This window comes from Castanea sativa, chromosome 5 (genome assembly GCF_040712315.1).
Source record: "Castanea sativa cultivar Marrone di Chiusa Pesio chromosome 5, ASM4071231v1".
Taxonomy (NCBI): domain Eukaryota; kingdom Viridiplantae; phylum Streptophyta; class Magnoliopsida; order Fagales; family Fagaceae; genus Castanea; species Castanea sativa.
The window spans coordinates 75,027,835-75,053,063 of NC_134017.1; the positions used below are offsets into that span (position 1 = coordinate 75,027,835).

General features: G+C 35.2%; 1 protein-coding gene across 1 annotated transcript; it reads right to left on the reverse strand.

Annotated features, from left to right (window-relative positions):
• Nucleotides 1-20,725: 20,725 nt before the first annotated feature.
• Nucleotides 20,726-22,866, reverse strand: LOC142633278 (uncharacterized). The gene has a single exon (XM_075807493.1). It carries the CDS (start codon nucleotides 22,689-22,691, stop codon nucleotides 20,955-20,957), a length of 1,737 nt encoding a protein of 578 aa, XP_075663608.1. The 5' UTR covers nucleotides 22,692-22,866; the 3' UTR covers nucleotides 20,726-20,954.
• Between the last annotated feature and the right edge of the window lie 2,363 nt (nucleotides 22,867-25,229).

The following is a 25,229-nucleotide window of genomic DNA, read 5'->3' on the forward strand; positions in this document are numbered from 1 at the left end:
GAATAGAAATTATGCACTTTTGGTGGGATTACTCTTATAGGAGTAGTGGTGGGCTTGGAATTCAAATGGGAGGTGGGACTCCAAGGCTTTCATTGATGGATTTGGGATTTGTGTGGGTATGAAGGGCAAGGATAGGTTTAGGGACTTCGCTGTGAATAGACTCAAATTTGCAGGATTTACTGGCTGTGAGAATTTTAGATGTTATTGTGGACCTATACTGCGTGGTGTGAGGGGGATGGAAAAAAAAAATCTGGCCTTCCATCAATTTCTGGTTTATTTTTCCCCTGGTTTCTTCTTCTTCTTCCATTTTTTTATTATAAAAATATTCTTGGGTTTGAATCTGGAAAATTCTACAAGAAGTATTTAATATAAATAAAATGCAAAGATTCTACAAGGACATTGAATAATGGATTGAGATTTTGTCAAGGCATGATATATCTGGGTATAATGAAGGCTTTATGGTTGGTTGAAAATGGTATATTGTGGGTTGTGCCAAGAAGTATTGTGATTTTAGTCAATTAGATGGTATTCCTGTTGAAATGGGTTAGTGAATGTGTTGCTAAAAAGATTAAAGCCTTCATCCTCTCATAATTTCAATCCTTCAATGAAAGCCTTGGGAACGAACAGACAGAAAGCATTGAAGTTCAACGCTAGATTAATTGATTAATCTAATGGAAATTAGTAGTTTTAACGCTTGTTTACAAATATATGTAAAATAGCCACATGGCTATTTTTAGGAAGGGAATCTAACGCACAGTATATAAGGTACTGTATCTAAGTTTTGCCATTTGAAAAATTACCCAAGACCCACTATTGTGAGTTGTTAAAACAACAATACCCAACCACCATCACAATCAATCCCACCCAAATCAACCCACCCACAAAATAAAAACCAAAAAAAAATAAAATTCATAAAAACCAGAACTCGCGGCTGGGCAAAGAGACAGCTTGGTGAGATCGGCCTCAAGGCTTGATCGGCCACTGCTAGCAAGATCGGCCTCGAGGCATGATCGGCCATTGCTGGCGAGATTGGCTTTGGGTTGAGGAGTGGCGACTGATGCGATTCATGGCTAGGCGGCGGCTTGGTGAGATCGGTGGTAGATGAGGACTTAAGGACGGTGATGTGCTCTAGAGAAAGGAATAAAGGAGAAGATGAGAATGAGAATGAAAATGAGTGAGGAAGATAAGGTCCGTTTGGTAGAGGAGTTTGAATAATGTTATTTGGGTGTTTTTGATATACGTGTGGGTGAAAATGTGTGTAATGTTGTTTAAAATGTGAAAATGTGTGTTAGAACTAAGTTACCAAACACCCCCTAAGAGAGATGATAGTTGTAGATGGGAGAGAGAAAAGACAGGTGAGAAAGGAGAGAGAAAAGTAAGAATAAAAAAATATTAAAAACTTTTACCATTTCCATCCGTACCATTCCAAACCTAAGAGCGTACTGTAGCAAATGTCAAAATTTTTTGGCATTTGAGACACATCATGATAGTCTATTTTTGGTGTTTGGTATGCCAAATGCCAAATATTTGGTATTTGGCACACCTAATGATAGTGCTCTTAGTAAAACATGGATAACGTCATAACGGTCATCAATCGGCATAATAGAGCAAATTTTCTTTGTTGTGTCATCCAATAACCCACCAAAAAGAATGAAAAGGATAAGCCATTTTTAAATGAGAACTTGTATTATAGTGTGCAATACACAACTTATTTAAAAATAATATGTAATAAATTGAGATTATATTAATAATTGAGAGGTGCTACGTCCACAACATTTTTACAACATTTTCACAACAAATCATAGGTGGTTAGTTATTATTGGTTCAAATTTGAACTTAACACTAAGATTACTTTTTTGCCCCAATAATAACAACCAGTAACAACCTACCACTTAAGATTTGTTGTAAAAATGTTGTAAACATGTGACAAAAATGCATTAATTTTACGTGTATATAGGCATGTATTGTGCTAGTTTATAGTGTAAAATTTATTATATTAAACCATATATAAAATTATAATATATAATTAAGAATAATTATTAAATTTATTTTAGATTACTTTAAATTAGTTACTTGGCATAACTACAACTTCTCTAGAACTCAACTTTGACAAAATAAAATGTCTATGTAGATTAATATCAAAACATTAAATTAGTATCAAGTATCAACATAAAATAATCCAAATTTTGAATCATTTAAAAAATATATACTAATGTTTGTATCTACACTGTAGAGTACAGACTTGATGGACTTTTTTTTTTTTTTTGGTTTAAAGAAGTATTCGGTTTTTATGTCAAAAAATCTTTTTTTTTTGGTTTCAATTTTTCTATTTTAATAATAATTATATGGTGGATCTTTGTCAAATTTTCTAAACAGCTAGCATTGTAAAAAGCTACAAACCACGCATTGGGGCAACCATACTTGGCAATTGGCAATTGGCAATTGTCATACAAAATTTGCACGACATTGAATTTTAAGATTCAAATCTTAATGAGTAAAGCAATACTCCATGTACTGATTTGGTTTACTTCGAATGCTCTCTTTCACAATGTGGCATATATGTAGCGTATGTTATGACTGGCACTTTTAAGTTCTTTAACTAATAATGATCACTTGTAACGAACCAATCATATAATTATTAATTATGAAAAAAATAGAAATGTCAGCTTAAAAGTGATCATTAACATAACATATGATCACTTGTGTGTGTTTAAAGGGATTGTTCATGGTGAATATCTTTTCCAATAGTCTCTACAGTCAAGGTGAATATCTTTTAGTACCAATTTTAACGATAGAATAAAAAAGAGTGAAAAAAAAGGTTTGTGTCTATCCAAAAAATTTATAAAGCAATAGAGAAAAAGTTAATAAGAACAATTGCTAAAATTTAGTATAAAATTAAAAACTAGGCAATTAAATAGGGTATTCAAGTCTTCTAAACCCTACTTTTATTACATAATCCAAGTTCTTCGCTCTTAAATATTGTTTCTATAAATATCGCGTAGTCAAAAGTTGATGATATGTATTTTTATCTAGTGATCTAATTTTTTTGATACTACCATTTTTGTAAAGATCACGTAGTCAAGAGACTCAAGACTCAAGAGTTGATAATATGTGAATATATGGATATATATACGGTTTTTTTAATTTTTACCAAATTTTTTTTTAGTACATTGCAAAAGGTTTTTCAAAATTTTCTATTTAAGAGTTTTCTCTCATTTTAAATCAAAGAGATAACTGATAACGTACAGATAGAAGGAAAATTAAGTCATAAATTTTCTCTCCAATTAAGTTTATTTTTTCTAATTAAATAATCTCCCTTAAAAAAAAAAAAAGTTGATAATAATAATAATTAAGTTATTGTGTTTATCAAATAAATAAAAAGTTGATAAGAAAAGTAAATTATTGTTTTTAACTTTTTATTTAAAAATTTACTGCAATTTGGTACAACTACTTAACTTAACAGAGGCTTCTAAACTCAACTTTTTATATTATCATATGGAGTGAAATATGATATGTACGATATGATTGTATTATTGTTGGAGGTCCAATAAATAGTAAACACTTTGAACCACATGTTTACAACCACACATTCTACTATTTAAGGAGGAGAAAGCTTTTAGTAAATGACTCTTAGGATTTGTTTAGATATCGCTTATTTTATTGAAATTGAAAACTTATTATTGAAAGTACTGTAAATAAAGATAAAAATTAACTGAAATAGTACAATAAAACTTATGAATAGTACCAAAAAGTGCAGTGTAACTTTTAAATAATAGTAAAAATAAATTAAATAGTGAAATAATTTTCATTTTTCATTATTATCCAAACGAAGGCTTAGTCTCACTCACTCAAGCTCTAAAGCTATTTATATTTTAATATCTTTAACAGTTTTTCTTTAAATTTTTAAGTATGAAACTAATTTAAGAATCAAGTGTTTTCTTCTATTATATAAGGTTGCATCAACCTCCATTCCCCCATCAAAATTTTTTTTATCAAGCAAGTGTCAGATTCAATCTAGTGGATCAGCTAGTGCCAAACCTCACAAGCTCACACGTGCAATCAAGGTACTATTCTGCCACATCCTCCCAAATGTTTGCACTTTCCACGTGCAAGCAGACTCTAAACAGATGCAAAGTAAATAATGTTGACTGTTTACCACCACGGATTTAACAATATTGGAGCACAGCATTTACTACATCGAGAAAAAATATAACGACGTCCAAGGTAACAACCACACAGGCCCTTGAGTAGGACATTAATTTCTGGTCATTTTATTAAGTGGACCACCTATATATTGATTTGGACCTGTTTATTTTTCCTATTAATAGGACCCATTTATATGAATCTTTTTTTTGGTCCTGCTTAGCTTATATTTGAAAATGTGAATGACTCTCATTGCTCCATGTCTACGACTAGTAGCTTTAATATTTAATTTGGACCGTCATCAAGTGGATGCCCTGTCCTGCCCCCACTCCGAGTTGTCAACCGTCTCATGCGGATTTTTCTTACTTAAAAGAGGAGACAAGACGGGAATGGATTTATTGATCCCATCCTATTTTGCCATATTCATCCTAAATATATATATATATATATATATATATATATATATATATATATGTGCATATAATTTAATTTTTTTTGTACATACTCTAGTACCAATTTATCTTTTTCACCTAATACTCTCATTGTCACCTTTCCTCTCACACATTTTACTTTCATCGGCGTTGGCATCACCTCAAGACAAGCAAAATGCCTCGTATGTCTTGTTGCTCCCATCTTGTGCAAATTTTCTCGCCTAAAAAAATTTAGATTTTTCCCTCCTCAAAAAGAAAGATAAAACACTCATGATCAAACATTATCTGGTCCCTTTTGCTATCCTTGTTTATATATGTTTCTTTCTTTTTGCTCTTTTCCCTCATTTTATTGGACTAATTAAGATATGTGCTCTCTCATATTTAATATCTTAATTCAAGTTAGAAAAACCAAATACATGTGCGGAGAGAGAGAGAGAGGGAAAGCCAGGCTAATGAAGATGACAGGCTGAGAGACTCAAAAAATACTTGATACAACCACAGCTACACACCAAGTAGACAGAAAAAGACATATCATCTTCATACCAACACTTCCACATGTTCCGGACATTGGTAGGTCAATTGAAAGCAGAATAAAACTTAGATAATACAATGTTTCAGTACCCCAAGCATTTTTTGGAGTAGCAAGTTGGATACAATAAATACAATCCTCATAAAACAAGATATTTCTTATAAATATTAATGATAATACATGGTATCCCCACCCCTTTTGGGCATAGCAATTGAATTTAATAAATACGATCCTCATTAAAGCCATATATTTTATGTAACAGTTTCAAATTTCCATACCATTTAGCCTATGATATGATATGCTAGAATGTGAAGAAAAATACATTTTATTTCCCCGAGGACCAGAGTGGAGCTCCTTATAAATAAAATGTTAAGATCCTATTGCAGTTACCTTTCAAGATTCAAAAGGATTAGCATTTTTTGTCCTATGTATTTGAACCTTGGAATTCAGAGATACAGAACAGCTTTTAGTACAGTCAGAAATTAATGTTGCCTGTCTTTTATACAGATTATATTTACTAGCATATCCATTGAAGTGACTGAGATATGTACTGCTCTGTCAATTGTCGGTGAGAACCTTGAAAAAACTTAGTCCTATTGCAACATATAAATCAATAGAAAGCACTTTCTTTTTTTAATAATAAAAAAAAAGGATGGATCGATTATATATGACTTACCCAGAGCGTGATTTAACAGGGGCATTCCGTTAAAAAATATTGGATTACGCTATAATTATTATGATTGGAGTGCCACAGATCTACTCTAGCACTCAAAGAGAGCCAACGAATAAAGTACCATGCATACTAAAAACCCACCCTACATAGTACTCACCATAACTAGAACGAGGAACTCATGCGTGCATTTCATACCAACTGGCCACCACTCTAGGCCAATAGTAAGCGCACTCATTCAATAAGACATGACTTACTTTAACTGAAGGACAATACTAAATGGAACGTGTTTTTTTTTTTTTTTTTGAGAATAAATGAAACATATTAAGACTTAAGAATAGTCAATTTTATCTTTTTTTTGGGTAAAAAGTTTTATCATATTTACTAATAAGGCAATGAAACATGTTCAATATTTTACATGAAGCATCCCCTTATGACACTCACTACTATGCTAAAAATATTCAAATTTATCATAATTTCTAAATTACAAATTGGAAAAATGTTCAATACGGCTCATAGTGGGAAATGGAAGCTAAACATGAAAGTTTCCACTACGATTTTGGGCTAGGAAAAAGTTTTTCTACATGATCGGATTTATAAGAAGTCAATGTGAAAATCATAGTGTTTGGTGACAAAAATCAAGTGGGTGCAGCACGGAGGTTAAGAATAAAAAGGTCATGGGATGGCATTGCAATGATGTCCAAGAAGATGAATATGGTTGCTGAACACAAGAAAGAGCCAGGCTGCACTTGAAAAAGTTACATTTGCTGATGATTTTGAATTGTGGGACACTGTACTTGATTTTTTTTTTTTTGTTTGCTGATAATTTCATAGTTATAACAACAGAGGAGTAGAGTTATGAACTCTGTTAGAAACACGAAGAGACGCCGATTGAACTATAAGATTCTTCGCTTCAATCGTAGGAACTTGACCTTTAAGTATTGGAAAAATGATTGATGAAGAGAAGCAACGAGTGAATTTGTTTAGGTGCTAGAGGACCTTTCAGTTGGAAAGGAAATGATATGAGGTAGCCGACCAACTAGAAACTCAAAGTAAAGATATTGATGATGTTGAAGAGTGGTTAGAGGAAATCACTACTCCTTATTTCTCTGATTTTGCTTGGGTGGTTGAGAAACAAGATGAAGTAATAAAAAAACTTTCATCCAATCTATGATGAGAAAATTATCTGGAATCAAATCAGCAAACTTTTTATCAACACCACATATTACAAGGGTAGAAAGACATACACAAATTTTGAAAATGGAAATATCAAATAAGAATCTCTGGTCTCTTTTAATTATCAAAAAGAGAGTCAATTTATTAACTGCACTACTTGAGTAGGAAAAACATTAAGCTCTAACAGATGGACATGTGCATTTTTTTTTGCGAGAAGATTAGAAATAAAAGAGACATTAAACTGGCACTTAGCACAAATGTAGGAAAGTTAAGGCACAAACAAACATACGTACTAATACACGCTCCGGCTGCTTCATAATGTCCAAGTACAAGATATATCTATCCTGATGATCCAACCATTAAGGACTATACCAACACAACAGAGAATGTTGCACCAGGAGCATTTCAATTTGCACTATTTTTGGAGAGGGGAGGGGGAGGGCGGGGGGGGGGGGGGGGGTGGTTGCTTTGTATATTGGTCATGGTAAATTAGTTCTAATAAATCAGTTCATAAATGATGTGGGACTGGAGTCAATCTTTGTTGTTAGTTTTTTTAGGCGATAACAATTCAATCGAAGTAAAATTCTCTTTTTTTCTGCTAGATTCTAGAGGTTTGGCTGTTGATTTAAGAAACTCCTTAGTTAGAATGAGATTCAGCTCTTTTACATTTTAGTACTGCATCCATGTATCATATGCAGAAGCAATTAAATGTTGTCAAATGTAACAAGCTTCTTCAACACCCAGTTACAACCTTACAGGGACTGAAATTTAGCACAATGGAATAATTCCAATGTACCTTTGTAGAGCATCAAAAAAGCAGCACAAGAAAAGAAATACCAAATAAAAGCAATATTCAGATATGTTCCACACCTTTGATTCTGCAACAGGAGCGACACCAGCACTCTAATATTCTTACCTTACAGAAAGAAGAAAGAAACTCTCAACAATCAACTGAGCCTTGTTACAACTAACAACAACAAAGCTTTAGTGCCAAATTTGGGGTCGGCTGTAGATTCAACACATTTGTCAAGGTCGGCAATATGTAATCTTTTCCTCAACACATGTATTATTACAATCACAAGGTAAAAGTTTTGTTCTCTCTTTTATTTACTTTTTTTAAATAATAAAAAGGCAAAATGTTCCTAAAAATAAATGCAAGTATGCAACTAAGAGTAAGATACTGATAAGTTCTCCATCTTCTGCTTCTATTTAGTAGTAACCATGCCAAATTATCAACAGCATAACCACGCGTTATTTGAGTTTGAATAAGGGAGATGGTAGAAGATGTGCAGTAAAAGATGTGCACCAAAACTTTCACAATTTCCAATAGTTGAGGGACAATATCCCCTCTATTTCAAGCAATCCAAACCCCAAATCCTAAAAGAGTATCATAACAATGAACAAAAATTTCGCAAGTGCATAAGGATAAGGAATTTCAATAAAGCACTACACATAGCCCACTTGCGTCGTATCCAAAGCTATCTTGGCCCGTAGGTAGAGTTCAAGGCTACCAATATGCTTTTACGCAGCATGAAATGGAGCATCTTGGCCAATAGCTAGAGGCGTAGAGCCCAAACATCATGCTAACATGAAGATTAGACATTTCTAAGTTTCATGCTTGTAACGTGCTAATTTGAAATTTAATACACCGTACACAAGCTGTTGATACAGAACGAATGAAAAGGTTCAATTATATTAAGTACCTTCGGTTTTTATATATGCAACTAGTCATAGATTCACGCCATGTGTAAGAATAAATAATTATTTTGTATTCTAATATTAGTATAATATTTTTAAGATAATTTGTTCAACCTAAAAAATTAAACAATTTCTATTCAGTCCAATTTGGTGGACTCGGTCCAATTTGGTCCACTTGGTCAACTTGGTCCCCTTCAGTCCACTTTAGACTAATTGGGCCTTAAATTGATTTTTTTTTTTTAAGGTTTTCTTTTTAAGTTTAGCTCAAAAATTCGCTTTTTACTTAATTTTTGGGTTGAAATGTTTGAAATTTTATTATGTTTGGGCTAAACTCTTTAGTTTTGAGTTAAAAAATATAAAGAAAATATTAAAATAGACATTGGAAATTAGAAATATAAGCCCTAAAATTGCAATAAAAATGATAAATATTCAAAGTCTTATTCGGTCCACATTGGTTCTATTCAATCCTTCTGTCCTCTTTGGTCCAATTTAGTCCATTTTGTCCACTAAATTTTTATTTGGTCCAATTCAGTCCACTTTGTTCCATTCAGGCCACATCGGCCCTATTTGGTCCATATTAGTCCTATTTTTTCCACTTTCATCCTATTTGGTCCATTCTTTCTACTTTGGTTTTATATAATCCTATTCGGTCCACATTGGTCCCATTTGGTCTAATAACATTAACAACAATAACAATAACAATAACAATAACAATAACAATAACTAAGATAAAATTTTCATAAATGTAATATAATTACATATTAAGTCATCCTCAAAAAAAAAAACAAAACAAAAGAGAAGAAAACTATATTCATTAAGCAAATAAAGTAGATTTTAGTGCACAAATGTGATGTAATTGCTTTTCAAAAAAAAAAAAAAAAAATACTCATCATGAAAATTTTCCATTTTTTGTAAGTATTACTACTGTCCCACCTCAATGTATTTTTTCTCTAATTTTTTACAACCTTTTGTCTTAACATATATACTCGTTATGAAGATTATGTCATGCATATTGACTGTGAAACTTATTATCTTAAACTAGATTCTTGGGGCATTGTTGGCATCTACTCCATACATTTATACTACCTGGTGGGTAACATTAACAATAAAAAAACATTTACATTGGTTATACCTCTTCAACCTTATAGGCTTGATAAGACCAATGATAGTTTGGGTGCTCATTTGTCAATTCTTGAAAAAGAGTGATTTTTTTTTAACTTTTTAATTTAAGGCTTAGCAATGATGTTAGTCATGGGAACGGGGCAAATTTGCGGTTTTATATTGTGGCATTTTTTAATGAATCTTTGTGGAGAGTACAATCAAATGCTCTTTAAGTAAGATGTGGGAGTTTTGCTATAATTTAGTCTTGCAAAATTAAAATATATTGTAATGGTGAAGTAATATAGTCACCTACAACCAAACCTAAAAGGAAACCAAATTTTGATGAAATCTTCACAGTTTTTTGAGGTTTTCGAGTCCCGGGTTGGGCTTGTATGTTTTTTTTTTTACTTGTTTTGGGGCATTGAGTCTTTTGCTTTTTTGGGATTATTTTCCATAACATTTGGCATTCATGACCAAATATTTTTCCAATTTGAGAACTTGACCAGAACCTTGCCCAACTACTATGACTGTAAACAAAACAAGTTGCTTTGTCTTCCATTAATTCCTTGATGCAGAGTCAAGGAATCAGTAATGATTAGTGTTATGATGATGTGAAGTTTTTTTCTTGGACCAAAATAAAAATCATGTCTATCATATTAATATTACACGTATGGTCTTCTTCAATATAATTGTTGTTTTAGTGGCTATCAAAATTAATATTATTATTATTATTGTCATTATTATTATATCAATAACAGTAACAATAACAATAACAACAAACATAACATTAAATTGGGGAAAAGTTTTATATATAAATGAAATGTAATTAGATTATATATGAGACAAAATTTAGTTACAAAATTGGTTGTAATATTATGCTACAACCTTACTCAATATCTTTTTATTAGAGGTAAATTTTGACAAATCCACCATTAGATTACATCTTATTCTTATATCCTTCATTCCTGCAAAATATCTAGAAAATTAAATATTAATAAGTATGTCATTAATAAATTTTTTAAATTGCAAGTTTTTGTAGTTTAAAATTATGCATAAATATAAGCTTATAGATCATATAGTAAATAATATCCGATTAAAACAAAGTTTGACATGTGTATTAAGAGCATAAAGAACATGCAATTCAATAGCTAGATTTTCAAAAATATATAGTTATATTTATTTTATTGAGTAATTTTGCAACTAAACTTTGTTTTTACCTACATTCATTGAGTAAACATAATAGATTCTTTCATGGAATTTGAAGAAATTTTTTCTGAACAGAAACAATTAGTTTGAATTAAAACTTAGCATTCCAAAATGCTTTTTTCTTTAAACGTATTACCCTAAATTGCTCGAACTTTCTCCTCAAGAAGAATTACTCTTAATGTTGATTTTCTCTATTTTGATTTTCTTTTTTTCTTTTTTTTTAGTTCATTAATAATTTTACTTCGTTATTTGAGGTGAAATATCTTGTGAAGATTACTAATATTTTACCTCAATACAATTTATATGTTTTTCCTATTATTTTGAGCCTTACCACATACTATATATTACTTAAAGCCTTTTGCTATAGATATCCAAACATCATGCTAATATGAAGATTAGACATTTCAAAGTTTCATGCTTGTAACATTCTGATTTGAAATTTAATACACCGTATACAACCATTCGAAATGAATAAAATCGTTCAATTATATTAAGTAGTTTTGTTTTTCATATATATAACTAGTTGCAAACTCACGCAATGCGTGGGAATAAATAATTATATTGTATTGTAATTGTAAGGGCCAGAGAATATAGCAGCCCAAACCCACTTAGAACAGTGAGTTGTACAGTTCAACCTTAGCCCAAATCAATAAATTTATAAAAAGAAGGAAACAAACAACAAGAGAGGATTCTGCCCGAGGATGAAAATAAGAAAGAAAGGGCTAATATTATAGAATAGATGGGCTAATGTCTCAATACAAGCCTACCCGAGGAGGCCAATGTTATATAGAAAATTGCACTGTTCACTCTCTTCTCTCAATGTTCTTCTTGTTTTTCTTCTATTTTTTGATACTTGTCTCTTAATCCCTTTTTCTCTGGAAACCATCTTTTTCTTATGTACTCCCCCCTCCTTCACACCTTGACCTCCCATTTTTACCTAACAAATTTCTCCTCGTGACACTTGTCCCTTTAACCATCTGAAGAAGGTGGTAGAAGGAGTTTGCTTAGCTGTGAATTATACTGTTTAGGTCACTTCCTCATCAATGTAGTTGATAAAGCCGTTGCCCACCATTTAATACGGAGGCAACAAGCTACTCTAAACTAGAAAATTCCCCTATTCTCACTGATTCTCTCTCTTCAGACCATTCTTCCCACCTGGAGTGCCTTAAATTCCTTTGTCTCATCTCCTATTCTCCTAGGGAAAATCTCCTCTTCGGGCATGTGATACCCCTTTATTAGTGCTGCAACTCTTCAAACCCATCCTCGGTCCTCGGGCACCCACAATAGCCCCTTAAAACTTTTGCTATTAACTCTGAGGTAAAGGCAAAGTTTTAGTTATACACGCGAATCATGCATGTGCCATATGCGTTCCCACATGGTAACATCCTTTCACTTGTCTCCAACACGCTCTTGACGCTTCGGAATCCACGATTTCACATTTATAGGGTCAGGTAGCTGCTTGTCCCCCCTCATTCTAAGGCGCGATCAGGATCTTACGGTCCCTATTTTCCCTCATTTATGGGTGGGAGAATTACTCTTTTTTTTTACGACTATATAAGGAGAGCTTGGGGTTGGCTGAAGCTCATTTACGCATTTTAGTGATTTGAGTTAAAGCAGCTTCCCAAGGAGAAATCTTTTCATTGCTTGTAGGTGTGTTCATCATAAAATTCCATGGGTAGATTTGCTAAGCTAATAAATACTCCTGAAGCAAGGGCAGTCTTTAGGGAGCAATATAGGATTCCCAATAGTGTTGAAATCCAACACTGTGAATATGGTGAATGGCTGGTCATGAACAGACCTCCTGAATCTGTAGTTATTTCGATGATCACCTTTATAGAAGGTGGGACGGAAATTCCCATGGGAAGGGTTACCAGAGACTATCTAATGAACTATAGACTGACCCCCACTCAATGTTCCCAAACGTCTTTAGGGTTGTCTGGTGTGTAGACATGTTAAACCAAAAAATGGGGACCAACCTCACCTGGCACGATGTAAATTGGGTATACAACTGTCAAAAGGGGGAAAAGACCATATACTACATTAAATGTAAAGTCCCTTCTGTTAAGTTAATCTCCTGCCTACCTGACTCAAGCAAAGGTATAGACGAGGACTTCCTCATTGTCTCGGGAGACTGGCATGATAGATTGCACTATCCCACCCAAGAAGGGGAACCAGGTAGGGTTCCTGAGGACCATAGATGTATATAGGATCTTGGCTAACTTCATAAGTCTGAATTTTTTTTTTTTACTAACTTTCAACTCTCACTGTTTTCATTGGCAGACAAACAACACACTGCCCCGTCCAAGAATCTGGTGAACTTCACAGACCTGAACCGAATCCTCAAATCAGAAATTGTTCTGCACAAGGACGGTCAACTTCGAGCCGCACACGTCATTCTTGGGTATAAGCCCTCCACTAAACACTTCCAAAGCCCGAAGAAAGTCATTAAAGCCAAAGACCCTTGGTTAGCTTTAATAGAAGTAGTTGTCCCAGTCTTTTTACTAGCTAAACCTCCTCCAGCTAGAACTCAAGACACTCAACTCCTAGCCCCACTTGCAGCTAGGCTCCTCTACTCACAAGAACCTTTCATTCCCTCAGACTACGAAGTTAAGGAGCCCAAACCAGAGCCTGTCTAGCAAGAAGTAATGGGCAAAGACTTCGAGGTCTTCTACCAGCAAGAAGACCCTGAGGATGCCCCTAGTACCTCTTGCTGCACTCTACGCCCCGCACAAGTCAGTATCAACTAAGAGTAGACCAATTTCCCGAAGGAATTGGTTTCGAAGAGAAGACCCCGGACCTCCTCGCCTTGCTTATGGCCCACGCTGGGGGCTCTACTCCCGCCGTCGCGGTGGTACCCCGACAAGAAAAGGAAGAGAGTGCAAAGGGGTAAAGGCACTAAAGGTGTCAAGGATGGAGAAGTCACCCACTCCTCTCACCAACCCCCAGCCAAGGAGGCCCGAACAATTAAGGGCCAATAGAAGAAGAGCGCCTCCACTGGAACCTCTAAAGAGTCAGAGGGGGAACGCCACCCAAGCCTTCTGTTTGGAGGCCCTCATTCACCCTAAGCTCTGGCAGTCCTATGATGGATGATGCCAACCTGAGGGATCATCAGAAAGGCAGCTCAGGCCTGGTGGCAGAATGGCTAAAGAAGGCCCTTTGCCTGCTTGAGGATATGTAAGAGCTCAGGCCTTTCAGAAAGTACGAAGTCTTCCTCGCCCTGAAACAAGATTTAGCAAAGGTATATGATCATTCTCCTTAGCATATAAAGTTACACCATACATGCATTAACTGATACCAATCTTGCAGTTTGTCCAAGCTGCCTTCATGGCTGAGGAATGGGTGGACCACTCCATGGACCTGGTGAGGAAGGCTAAGAATAAGCTAGTGCCATTTGAGAAAGCCCACACTAAGGTTGAAAACAAGCTCAAAGAGACCCTTGCCCATCTGATTGAGGTGGAGAAAGCTCAGAAAAATGTTGTAGCTGCCTTGAAAAGTTTTGAAAAATAGGCAACGGATGCTCTAGAGGCCCAAAGGAAAGCAGAGAACAAGATGACCTTAACCGTGGTAGAGCTCAAATAGTTACAAAATTAGCTGGAGGTCAAGGACGCTGAAAGGGCCAAAGTCGAGCAGGATGCCTATGACGCGAGCATGACTAAGGCTGTAGAAAGCCTCACTGCCCAACTCAGGGACGTTGCTAGGACCTTTTTCCTGGAGGTGTGGGGTTAAGCCCTGAATACAGCTGGGGTTAGTACTGAATTAGAGCTCAAGGCTCCTGACAAGGTCTACTACCCCTTTGCCTTGCACTTGGCCCCCCGCCCCTACAACCTTTGGCAGACCCTAGCTCTGCCCCCATTTCCTCCTCAGACCAGCCTACCTTCACTCCGTCTGCCACTTCAACCAAGGCAAAGAAAAAGAATAGCTAAATCCAACAAAAGTGGTCGAAGTGGAGACAGAAGAAACAACTAACGTGGCCCAATTGAGCTTAACCCTAGACTAGGAAACAGATAGTCAATTTTCTAATTGGGCTAAAGTATAATTGGTGCCCTCTCTTTCTTTCCATCGTACTCCAATTCTTAAACTATAATGAAAAAAGTTAAACTTCATTTTATGCTTTTTCAACTGTTAAATTTGCACTTATCAGTTTACATCTCACGTTATTTTCCTTCCCTTATAACAATTTCAACATACTAACTTGTAACTTACTTATGAAACATTTCTTATCGTTCTATTCAGTCTAAAACAACTTATAATACAATTAATAGACTAACTCATAGAATTTAAGAAAAATACCAACCAACACTTACCTTAAGTTAGACTTGGAATCCTAGAGCGAACCCATTAGCACTGACCCTGAAACCTAAGGAAGTACTCAAGGTTCTTAACTTCACTCCTCACTTAGACAACTTCTTGCAGAGATCAATTTGTTCCCAATCTGTGACCTGAGGAGCCATATCAGACCTAAATTCTGGCCAACACCTAGAAACTTTTTCTAGAACTGTTAATTTATCCAAGACTTGCGACTTGAGGAGTCGAACAAGGCCAAGGTTCTATTTAACACTTAAGATTTTTCATACAATGTTAATTTACCCAAGGCTTGTGTCCCGAGGAGTCGAACAAGGCCTAGGTTCTGTTTAACACTTAGGACTTTTCATACAATGTTAATTTACCCAAGACTTGTGACCCGAGAAGTCGAACAAGGCTGAGGTTCTGTTTAATACTTAAAATTTTTCCATACACACTGATTATTTCACCAAATGTATCCACAATGAAACACAACTAAACAAAATATGAATAACAAAGGAGTTCATAACATAAATAATAATAACGCCACAAATTGTTTACATTCCAGAGACGAGGAATTACATTTTCATCCAAGTCTTCCAAGTAATAAACCCCAATGCCAGCATTGGAGGTTATCCTACATGGCCCTTCCCAGTTAGGGCCTAACTTTTCCCAAGCAGGGTTCTTTACTGTCCCCACCACTTTTCTCAAAACCAAATCTCCCGAAGCTAATGGCTTTAATTTCACTCCCTTATCATACCCTTACTTAATTCTCTACTGGTAATGTGTCATTTTCACTGCAGCCACCTCTCTCCTTTCCTCGGCCACATCTAGGCTATCCAAGTGTAAACAAACTATTTTCCTCAACACTGAACTGATTAGTTCTTAGGGTTGATAACCCTAACTCAAGAGGAATTATTTCTGCCCCATAAGTCATTGAAAAAGAAGTTTCCTCTGTTGATCTTCGGGGCATAGTACGATACGTCCACAACACATGGAGCAGTTCATCCACCCATTTCCCTTTAGCGTCGTCTAACCTTTTCTTTAGCCTAGATATTATAACCTTGTTGGTGATCTCGGTTTGACCATTCCCTTGAGGATAAGCAGGTGTAGAATACCTATTCTTGATCCCAACTCCCCACAATATCTTCGGAAGTCTTTACTATCAAACTGAAGACCATTATCCGAGATCAATATATGTGGGACTCCAAACCTTGTGACAATATTCCTCCAAAGCATCCACGTCCCTGATATTAGTAAGTGGCTCAGCTTCTACCCACTTGGTAAAATAGTCTGTCCCAATAAGGAGCCACCTTTGGTTCCTTATAGCTTGGGGAAATGGTCCCACTATATCCAAGCCCCACTGAGCAAATGGCCAAGGGCTGGATAGTGGATTTAAGACTCCCTCTAGTTGATGAATATTTAGGGCATATCTCTGATATTGGTCACACGTCTTCACCTAATCCTAGAAGGTCTTCTGCATGCTCGGCCACCAATATCCCTAGGTGAGGGCTCTATGAGCCAAAGACTTACCACCTGTGTGACTCCCACATATGCCCTCGTGTAGTTCTTCTAACAAGGGCTCCACTACTTCAAAATGCACACACAATAAATACGGCCCTGAATAAAAGCGTTTGTATAACTTTTGTTCTTCAGATAGCCAATAATGAGGAGCACTCCTATGCACCTTTTCTACCTCACCCTTGTCCTTGGGCAACAATCCCTACTTCAAAAAAGTTACTATGGGGCTCATCCAGCTTGGCCTCACTTGGATGCTCTGTACCCCGACTAAAGGTCCCTTTGTAAGACTAGAGCTATCCATATCTTCAATAACAACAACCTGAGGAAGATTTGACCCCAAAGAAATGGCCAGCATTGCTAAAGAGTCTGCATGGGAGTTCAGTCCCCTAGGTATTTGTTTTAAAAAAAAGCTCTTAAACTGAGGCCGAGCCTGTTTTACTTTAGCAAGATACCCTTGCATCCTTTCATCTCAGGCTTCAAATTCTTCATTGACCTGGCCCACCACCAAGCGAGAATCAGAATGCAACTCTACCACGTCTCCTCATAGCTGACTAACCATAGCCACTCCAGCTAACAGAGCCTCGTACTCAACCTCGTCGTTGGTAGTTAGGAAATCCAACCGCAACAATTTCTCCAGTATTAGCTTTTCAAGAGTGATTAACACAACCCCTATCCCTAATCCTTTTTGGTTAGCTACTCTGTTAATGTAAACTTCTCAGGGGAGAACAACAATGGCCGAAGTGACCATAACCCCTAATGCTTTCTCTTCCTCATTCATTGTACCCTCAGTGAATTCTGCCACAAAGTATGCTAGGGCTTGCCCTTTTATAGCAGTCCGAGGCATGTACTTGACATCATAGGCTCCCAGCAAGCATGGTTCCCCACTTAGCAATTATGCTTGTATAGTCTGACTTTCGTAGAAGAGCCTGCAAAAGGAGCTAGGTGAGCACCACCACAGTGTGAGCCTGAAAATAATGAGGAAGCTTCCTAGTGGCATGCACAATGGCCAATACTGCCTTCTTCAAGGGTAAATAACGTGTCTCAGCCTCCTACAAAGACTTATTGACATAGTAGACAAGCCTTTAGACCCCATTCTCATTTCTGACCAAGACTAAACTGATAACATAATCTATAACTACCAGGTACGCATACAACATTTCCTCCTTCTCGGGCCTGGAGAGGATTGGAGGGCTTTACAAATACTACGAGCTCTTCAAAAGTTGTTACACACTCCTCGGTCCAACAAAAGTCCTTCCACTTGTGAAGAAGCTGAAAAAAGGATGACACCTGTCTGCAGAACGAGAGACGAACCTATTCAAAGCCGCTGCCATTCCATTCAATTTTTTCACCTCTTTGGGATTCTGAGAAGGGTGCAAGCTATTAATAACCTTAATCTGATCGAGGTTAACCTCAATCCCTTAGTGCGTCATGTAGCCTAGAAATTTGCCCGAGCTAACCCTAAAAGAATACTTGGATGTGTTCAGGCGTAGCTTATGTTCTCTCAAAACCAAGAATATTTCCCCCAAATTCGCCAAATGCTCTTCTACCTGCATCCTCTTTATCACCATGTCATCAATGTAAGCCTCCATATTCCTCCCAAATTGTGACTAAAACATCTGCGTCACCATTCTTTGATACGTGGATCCTGCATTCTTAAGGCCAAAAGGCATCACCCGATAATGGTAGTTCTTCTATAGACTACAACACATTAGATTTTAAATTAAGTTTTTTTTTTTTTTCCCTTTTACTTATTCTATTAAGTGTGTATTTGGTATTTAATTTTGAAGGTGTCTGCTTTTCATTGAACGCAACCAATTTTAGCTCCTCTGCTCAAATGATCAAATACAAAGATTGTTACAATTTGTAAATATAGAGACAAAAATTATGTTAACGATTTTTTTTTTGGTAATTGAAATTACAAACTAAATTGAACCAAGAAATAGAGTGTGTGTGAAGTATGCACCGGTTGAAGTACAAACGGTGTCGCTTTGCAAGGAGAGGAAAAGGCCATCTGCGAAGGTGAGGTGCACGAAAAAATCCGATAGCCGAGCTTGAAGGAAGCTCTGTTTTTATTTTTGTTTTGTGTTTTTCAATAATCGTTGGAAGCCCATTGGGCCTATGAACAAATAGTAGGTACTGTAGCCCATTTAATGGATATGGGCGTTGAATAGCTCACATTCTGAGGCTTGCATGTTTGTGATCTTGTAGCCCACATTCTGAGGCTTGCATTTTTTATAATTATAATGGGGGATTTTGTTTGAACTTGATTGTGTTGTTTCCTCTGCTTACTAAAACAAAGGGTTATCAATCTGTATGAAATTAAATTATAAATGATGTAACATCATATATACTGTTAGATTTACGAAAATTAAATATGAATATTAAAATTTATATGAAGATACATAAAATTCTTCCTCCATTCAATAAATTAGAATGTATTTATAAAAAAACTAACTTTGGTGTTGGTTATGGAAGTAATGTATTATTCAGGCCCAAGTTATAGCAAGTACTACGTCTAGGCCTCCATTCATAACTTATATACATTTTTTTTCTTTTCCCTTTTAGAGTATAATTGTATTTTTGTCCACTTTATTTTTTTAATTTCTTTTAATAATTTTTATTTTTAAGTTTAACCGGTAAAATATCTTGTTATAGAATAAGAGATTTGAAATTTGAACCCTGCTTACATAAAAAATCAACCAATATCTTGGCCTAGTGATAAAGAGTAATTATAATAGAAAGAACGCCATAAGTTGAAATTACTTACCTCTTTCTTAAGCTAAGTAAACTTAATGAAGATAAACTACGAAAACAAAAGTTAGGAAATATGCTATGTAAGTCCAATTTACAAGGACCTTTTTTAGTCACACATTAAATGAATATAACCCATTTCTTACTAAAACTACAGAACTTAGGCTGCCTTTGTTTGGATATGTAGATTTTATTATGAAGTTGACCATCATTTTGTTTGGAAATGGAAACTGAATCTGATAACCACTAACCTTGATGTATATTGAATGTTGGATACTGTTGTGTATAAGGACCTAAAGTCTCAACCAAAAGAAAGAAAGAAAAAGATAAACAGAACAAAACATCATCTTCTCTGCCAGACCCACAATGAAAGGATGCATTCAGGATTATTGTGTGGAACACAAGCAGGAGAGTCCTAAGTGGGTACAATTTCTGATCGCATCACGAAAAGTTCCAATGGTCCTAATGTCCTCTGTGGGCATCAATCCATTTCCATTTCTGTGATTGCATGTACCATACATAGGTCACCTCTGCTATCTAGTTAATAATGGGTACTAATCCATTTCTATGGTTCTCTCTCACAATCAATAGTCATATTTCCTAAATCATGCCTCAAAATGCTATTAGGTAGCTGATGGATGAGATGAGATGCAAGGAAAATGGCTATAAAAAAAATTTACAAACTGATGTGACGACAAATATGATTAATGCCTCGTCAATTCTATAGTAAATAAGTTTTTAATTTTTTTTTTTTTTTTTTGTATTGTGTTTAAAAATTAACAAATCGGTTTGAAACTACTATATATTTAAATTTATAGTATCTAACATCACTGGATATGCAAGCTAAAATTAACAAATTCAGCAGAATGTCAAACAATAAATCATAATTCCATGTTAACAATACTAAACTGGCATAATAAGGAGATGAGGCAGGCTAAAGGACAAGCAAATACAGAAGGAAACTTCATCCATCACTATCTTTTCTGTCTATAATTATAGCTGGACACAAGCTTTGATAGCCACTATTCACATGCCCATCTGTGTGTCTGTCATGTCTTTACCATGTAGTACCTCTCAAAAACATGTAGTACATGACCTCTCTACCTCCAACTAACTTCAAATAACAGTAATTGCATTCTTTATTATTCTTTTATTATTATGACTTCTTTCACCCATTTGCTTCATAACTGCAATTGCTTTCAGCAATGGCATAATATATTGAAGGAACTCTGTAATAGCAGCTTTTATTAGATATCTACTAGCACAGTTGCAGTTACAAGCTTAACAAAAAGTTGTTCTAAAGCTGTTTTCGGAAGGGGAGAATTTGAGAGAGGGTGACTTTGAACTTTGATACAAAAAGGAAACAAAGAAGGAAAATTTTGACAAACATTTATGCAGATTTACACCTATAAAAATTTAATTAAAAAAAAAAGAAGGAAAATTACATTCAAGAATGCCAGATTCCACTTAACATACTTCGGAATCTGTTTGTAGACAGCTTCCTGACAAGTCTCTTGGCATCAGTTTCAGCCTGTGCAAGTTTCTCTATGTTTTTCATGTACCCAGAATTCACGATCTTTCTTTTCACACTACTGCAACTTGTTAATGATGTTAATATAGATAACAAGAACTTTTTAATACCTGAATTTCCCTCTTCCTTCTCAAGCAATTGCAACAGCAAGCCAATATTCCTGTCATCCTGCGCAAACCTCTTTCGATTTTTGGGGACTAATACCATGCCAGAGAGTGCCTCAGCTGCCATTTCCCTAACTTCAAAAGACTTGCAATTGAGAAATTTAACAAGCTCAGGCATAAACCCTGCATCCCCCATTGCTTTCTTGGCCTCTTCTGATGTCCCACAAAGCCTAAATGCCACCTTCAATGCCAATTCTTGAACAGAAACTTCCCCATTTCGAACAAAGTACATAATTTGATCCACAAAACCATGATTCATCAAAATATTTATAGCAATCGATGAAGAGAAACATAAATTCTCAATAGCTCTCAATGCCACCTCTCTTGTTTTCGAAGAATAAGACCATCTAGGATCAACAACACGTAGTAATGCACGAATCCCTCCTTCTCTAAGAATCATTTCCCTAACCAATTTATCTTCAAACGCTATACTTTGAAGGAATTCAATCGAAATCATCAACAAGATTTCATCTTTACACCTTGCAAGCTTGATAAACATCGGAATAGCACCTTCTTCAATCAGAAACCGCTTTATTTCTTCAACACCAATTAGATTTCTCAACACCCCACAAGCATAACCGACCAACTCAACCTTACAATCACTCCCACATATTTTCAACAATGCGGTGACTCCACCATGTGCTGAAACAGACCATGAATTATCCGAATTTTCAGTCAGTTTCATCAAACACTTCAAAGCAACCTCTTTTCCCATCTCACTCCCACCCTCCAAAACTCGAATCAACGGTCCAACAACCCCAGCTCCAATCAAAACAGCCTTATACGAATCGAACCCAGAGATCACTTCCACGACTTTAGTCGACTCGACTTGTATCTGTGTCTCTGTCGAATCGAGAAAATTCACTAAAACATTCACAACGCCATCGAGTTCCAACATAACTCTTACATATTTCTCGTCCTCGACCACAACCTCGTACAAATTAACCAAAGCTTGCTTCTTCATCCTCGTATCACCAACCTTCATTCTCGTTAACAAGTCTCTTATATAAAACCGCATGTCGTCTCTACAAGCAGTAACACTAGGCTTTGAAACAACCAAGGCATGGTTTTGAGTTAAAACACCAGCTGTGTACAAGTCAGAGAGATTACTTACATGGCGATCGAGTTTCGTGAGGATCACATTCAAGTCACTTTGCATGAGAAGCTTTCCACTGTAAGAGAGATCGACGCAACGTTGAGCGAGGTCATGGGACTCTTTGGTCGTCAATAGTATAGCCGAAAGTAAGCCTGAGATCGCTGGGTTTTCGATGTGGGAGTGCTCGAACTCGCTGTTTTCAATGGCGATTAGACCCGAGTGGAGCTCCTCGAGCTTGACACGAATCGATTGCCATTTCGATACAAAGACTTTGACTGAGTGAGTCAGAGAGATCAATGAAGATATAATCTCAATGCCTCCCTGGAGAGTATTCGATTTTCCGGCGGATGTTTCCGGCGAGGTTTGGTTTTGGTCTTGTTTTTGTTCTCTCATCGTGGTTTTTCTTTGCTTTTCACTGGTTTTGGAGCAAACCCATTTGTCTTTGTGAGATTTTGGTGATGTGGGTACGAATATTCTGGCGAGAAATGAGAATTCTGGTGAAGAATATGGATCTGCGAGATCAGAAAAAATTGGGATTCTCTCTCTTTCACAGTTTGTCGCTGCTTCTATCTATGCTATGCTTTATCTCCTTGTTTGGACTTAGGAGCTGAAACTGAATTAGATTTTCAGTGTGAATTTACGAGAACTACCTTATGGGGGGTTTGTGTAATCGTGACAGCTCAGAGAGTGTGGTGACAAGGGCAGTTCTGTCATAGTGAACGGTGATAAAGGCTTGGTTCAATCTGTGGGACTCTGTGATGTGAAGTTGAAGACTGATTTATTATTGGGTTTTATGTTTTGCTCTCTTCTGCTGGTGGTATCTGGCTGTGAACAGCTTTTATAATGGTAGTTTCCATTTGTTGTATGTGGTAATGTACATTGGTACTAGAAAGACTAGAGCATATTCAAATACAGGTGTGGTTAAAGCAATGTATGCATTAAATGGTTTAATTTGTATTACTGTTTGATTATAATTATTTATGGCGGAAGTTATTAGTTAGCTGTGACTATCATATTATACTGTATAAAATTTTTGTCAGCTTGTTTTTATTAGAATAAGCTTTGCATTAAAAAAATAAAACAAAAAAGGAAAAAAAGAAAGAAGAAACATTGTACGCATTAAATGGTTGAATTTGTTTTACTATTTATTATAACTAAAATTATTGTGTACTCTCGAAATACCATAAATGCGTATTTTCTCATCCCACATGAATAGTAGGTCTCACTAATTAAATTCATGGTAGGATCCACCATTCATGTGAGAGAATGAAGTACGCATTTATGGTACTCCGGGATTATATAATAATTTTCCATAACTAACAATGGGCCGCGCGATGTGCTGTCAGCTGCCATGTGAGAATTTCCATGTGAGAATTTCCATGTGAGAATTTCTATATAGGATGTTTAAAATATTTTAAAGTAATAATATAAAGTAATGTTGTAATAATATTAAGAATATTTGTTAAATTAATGATGTAATACAAAATTAAGAGGATGAAGAGTTAAATTTGTATTACTATATGATTATAACTAGCAATGAGCCCATGCGATGCGCGAATAATGGTATAAGATGCAATGTGAGAATTGTCATATAGAATGTTTAAAATATTTTAAAGTAATAACATGAAGTAATGTTGTGATAACATTAAGAATTTTTTTTGTTAAATTAATGATGTAATACAAAATTAAGATGATGAAGAGTTGAATTTGTATTACTACTTGATTACAACTAGCAATGGGCCCGCGCGATGTGTGAATAATGCTATAAGCCACCATGTGAGAATTTCTATATAAAATGTTCACAATATTTTAAAGTAATACACGAAGTAATGTTGCGATAACAAGAATAAGTTTTTGTTAAATTAATGATGTAATACAAAATTAAGGGAATGAAGAATTTAGACTATAAAGTAAATGTTATAAAATTAGAAATTAGTTATTATGTGGTGTAATAAATTATTTATATGTCTAATCATAATTTTTGTTTCTTCAATGTATTGGAGTCCGCATAAATTTTTTTCTAGTATAATATTAATGTTTAGTTGGCTTATAAAAATATTATAAAAAATTTATGATGTCATATTTAAATGGAAAATTATTCTAACAAAACATCATACGACAGAGCTACATGATCTCCCATGTGAGGTTTTCTTATATAAACTTTAAAAAAAAACCATAATATATATTAGTGATTGATTGATTTACGGTGGAAGTTTATTAGATAGCTGTGACTATTGGTGATTGATTGATTTACGGTGGAAGTTTATTAGATAGCTGTGACTATCATATATACTATATAACATTTTTGTCAGCTTTGCAACTTCGGCTCACAGTTCTGAATTTAAGTGTTACAATGTTACATCATTTTGCTTTTTTTAACCACAACAGAATAAGCTCTGCATTGAAAAAAGAAATACACAAATCTGTTTCCTTAAATGAGTTGAACTATATAGAGCTCATTTTACAAATTGAGATTTCACTTGATAATAAAATTTTGTTATAAAGCAAATAAGAGTCAAATGATTCCACTTAATATGATGAAAATATGAATCTAATATGTAATGAGTTATCATGGTATTAAAACATGTGGTTTTGAGTTTGAAGTTTAAACCTTGTCCCCAGCTATTATTTTCCAATTCATTTGTTCCTTTTTTTCTCCCCTGATTTTTTCTTTTTATTTATTTATTTGTATGTAGAAAAGGTGAAGGATTCAGTACTAGTAGAAAGGCAATATACAAAATGTGAGAGACTAATTAACTTCAATGACAATGATTTAACCTTAATTTGATCCATAGAAAAAGTTACATTTCTGGTTCAGCTCACGAGCAAGAAAATGGTGCATAATTTCCTTAAGGAACTTTATCAACTCAAAATTTTCTCTACTTTACAGAGAAAAAGGCAAACAAGAAATTAATGAGGGCCCATTTCAAA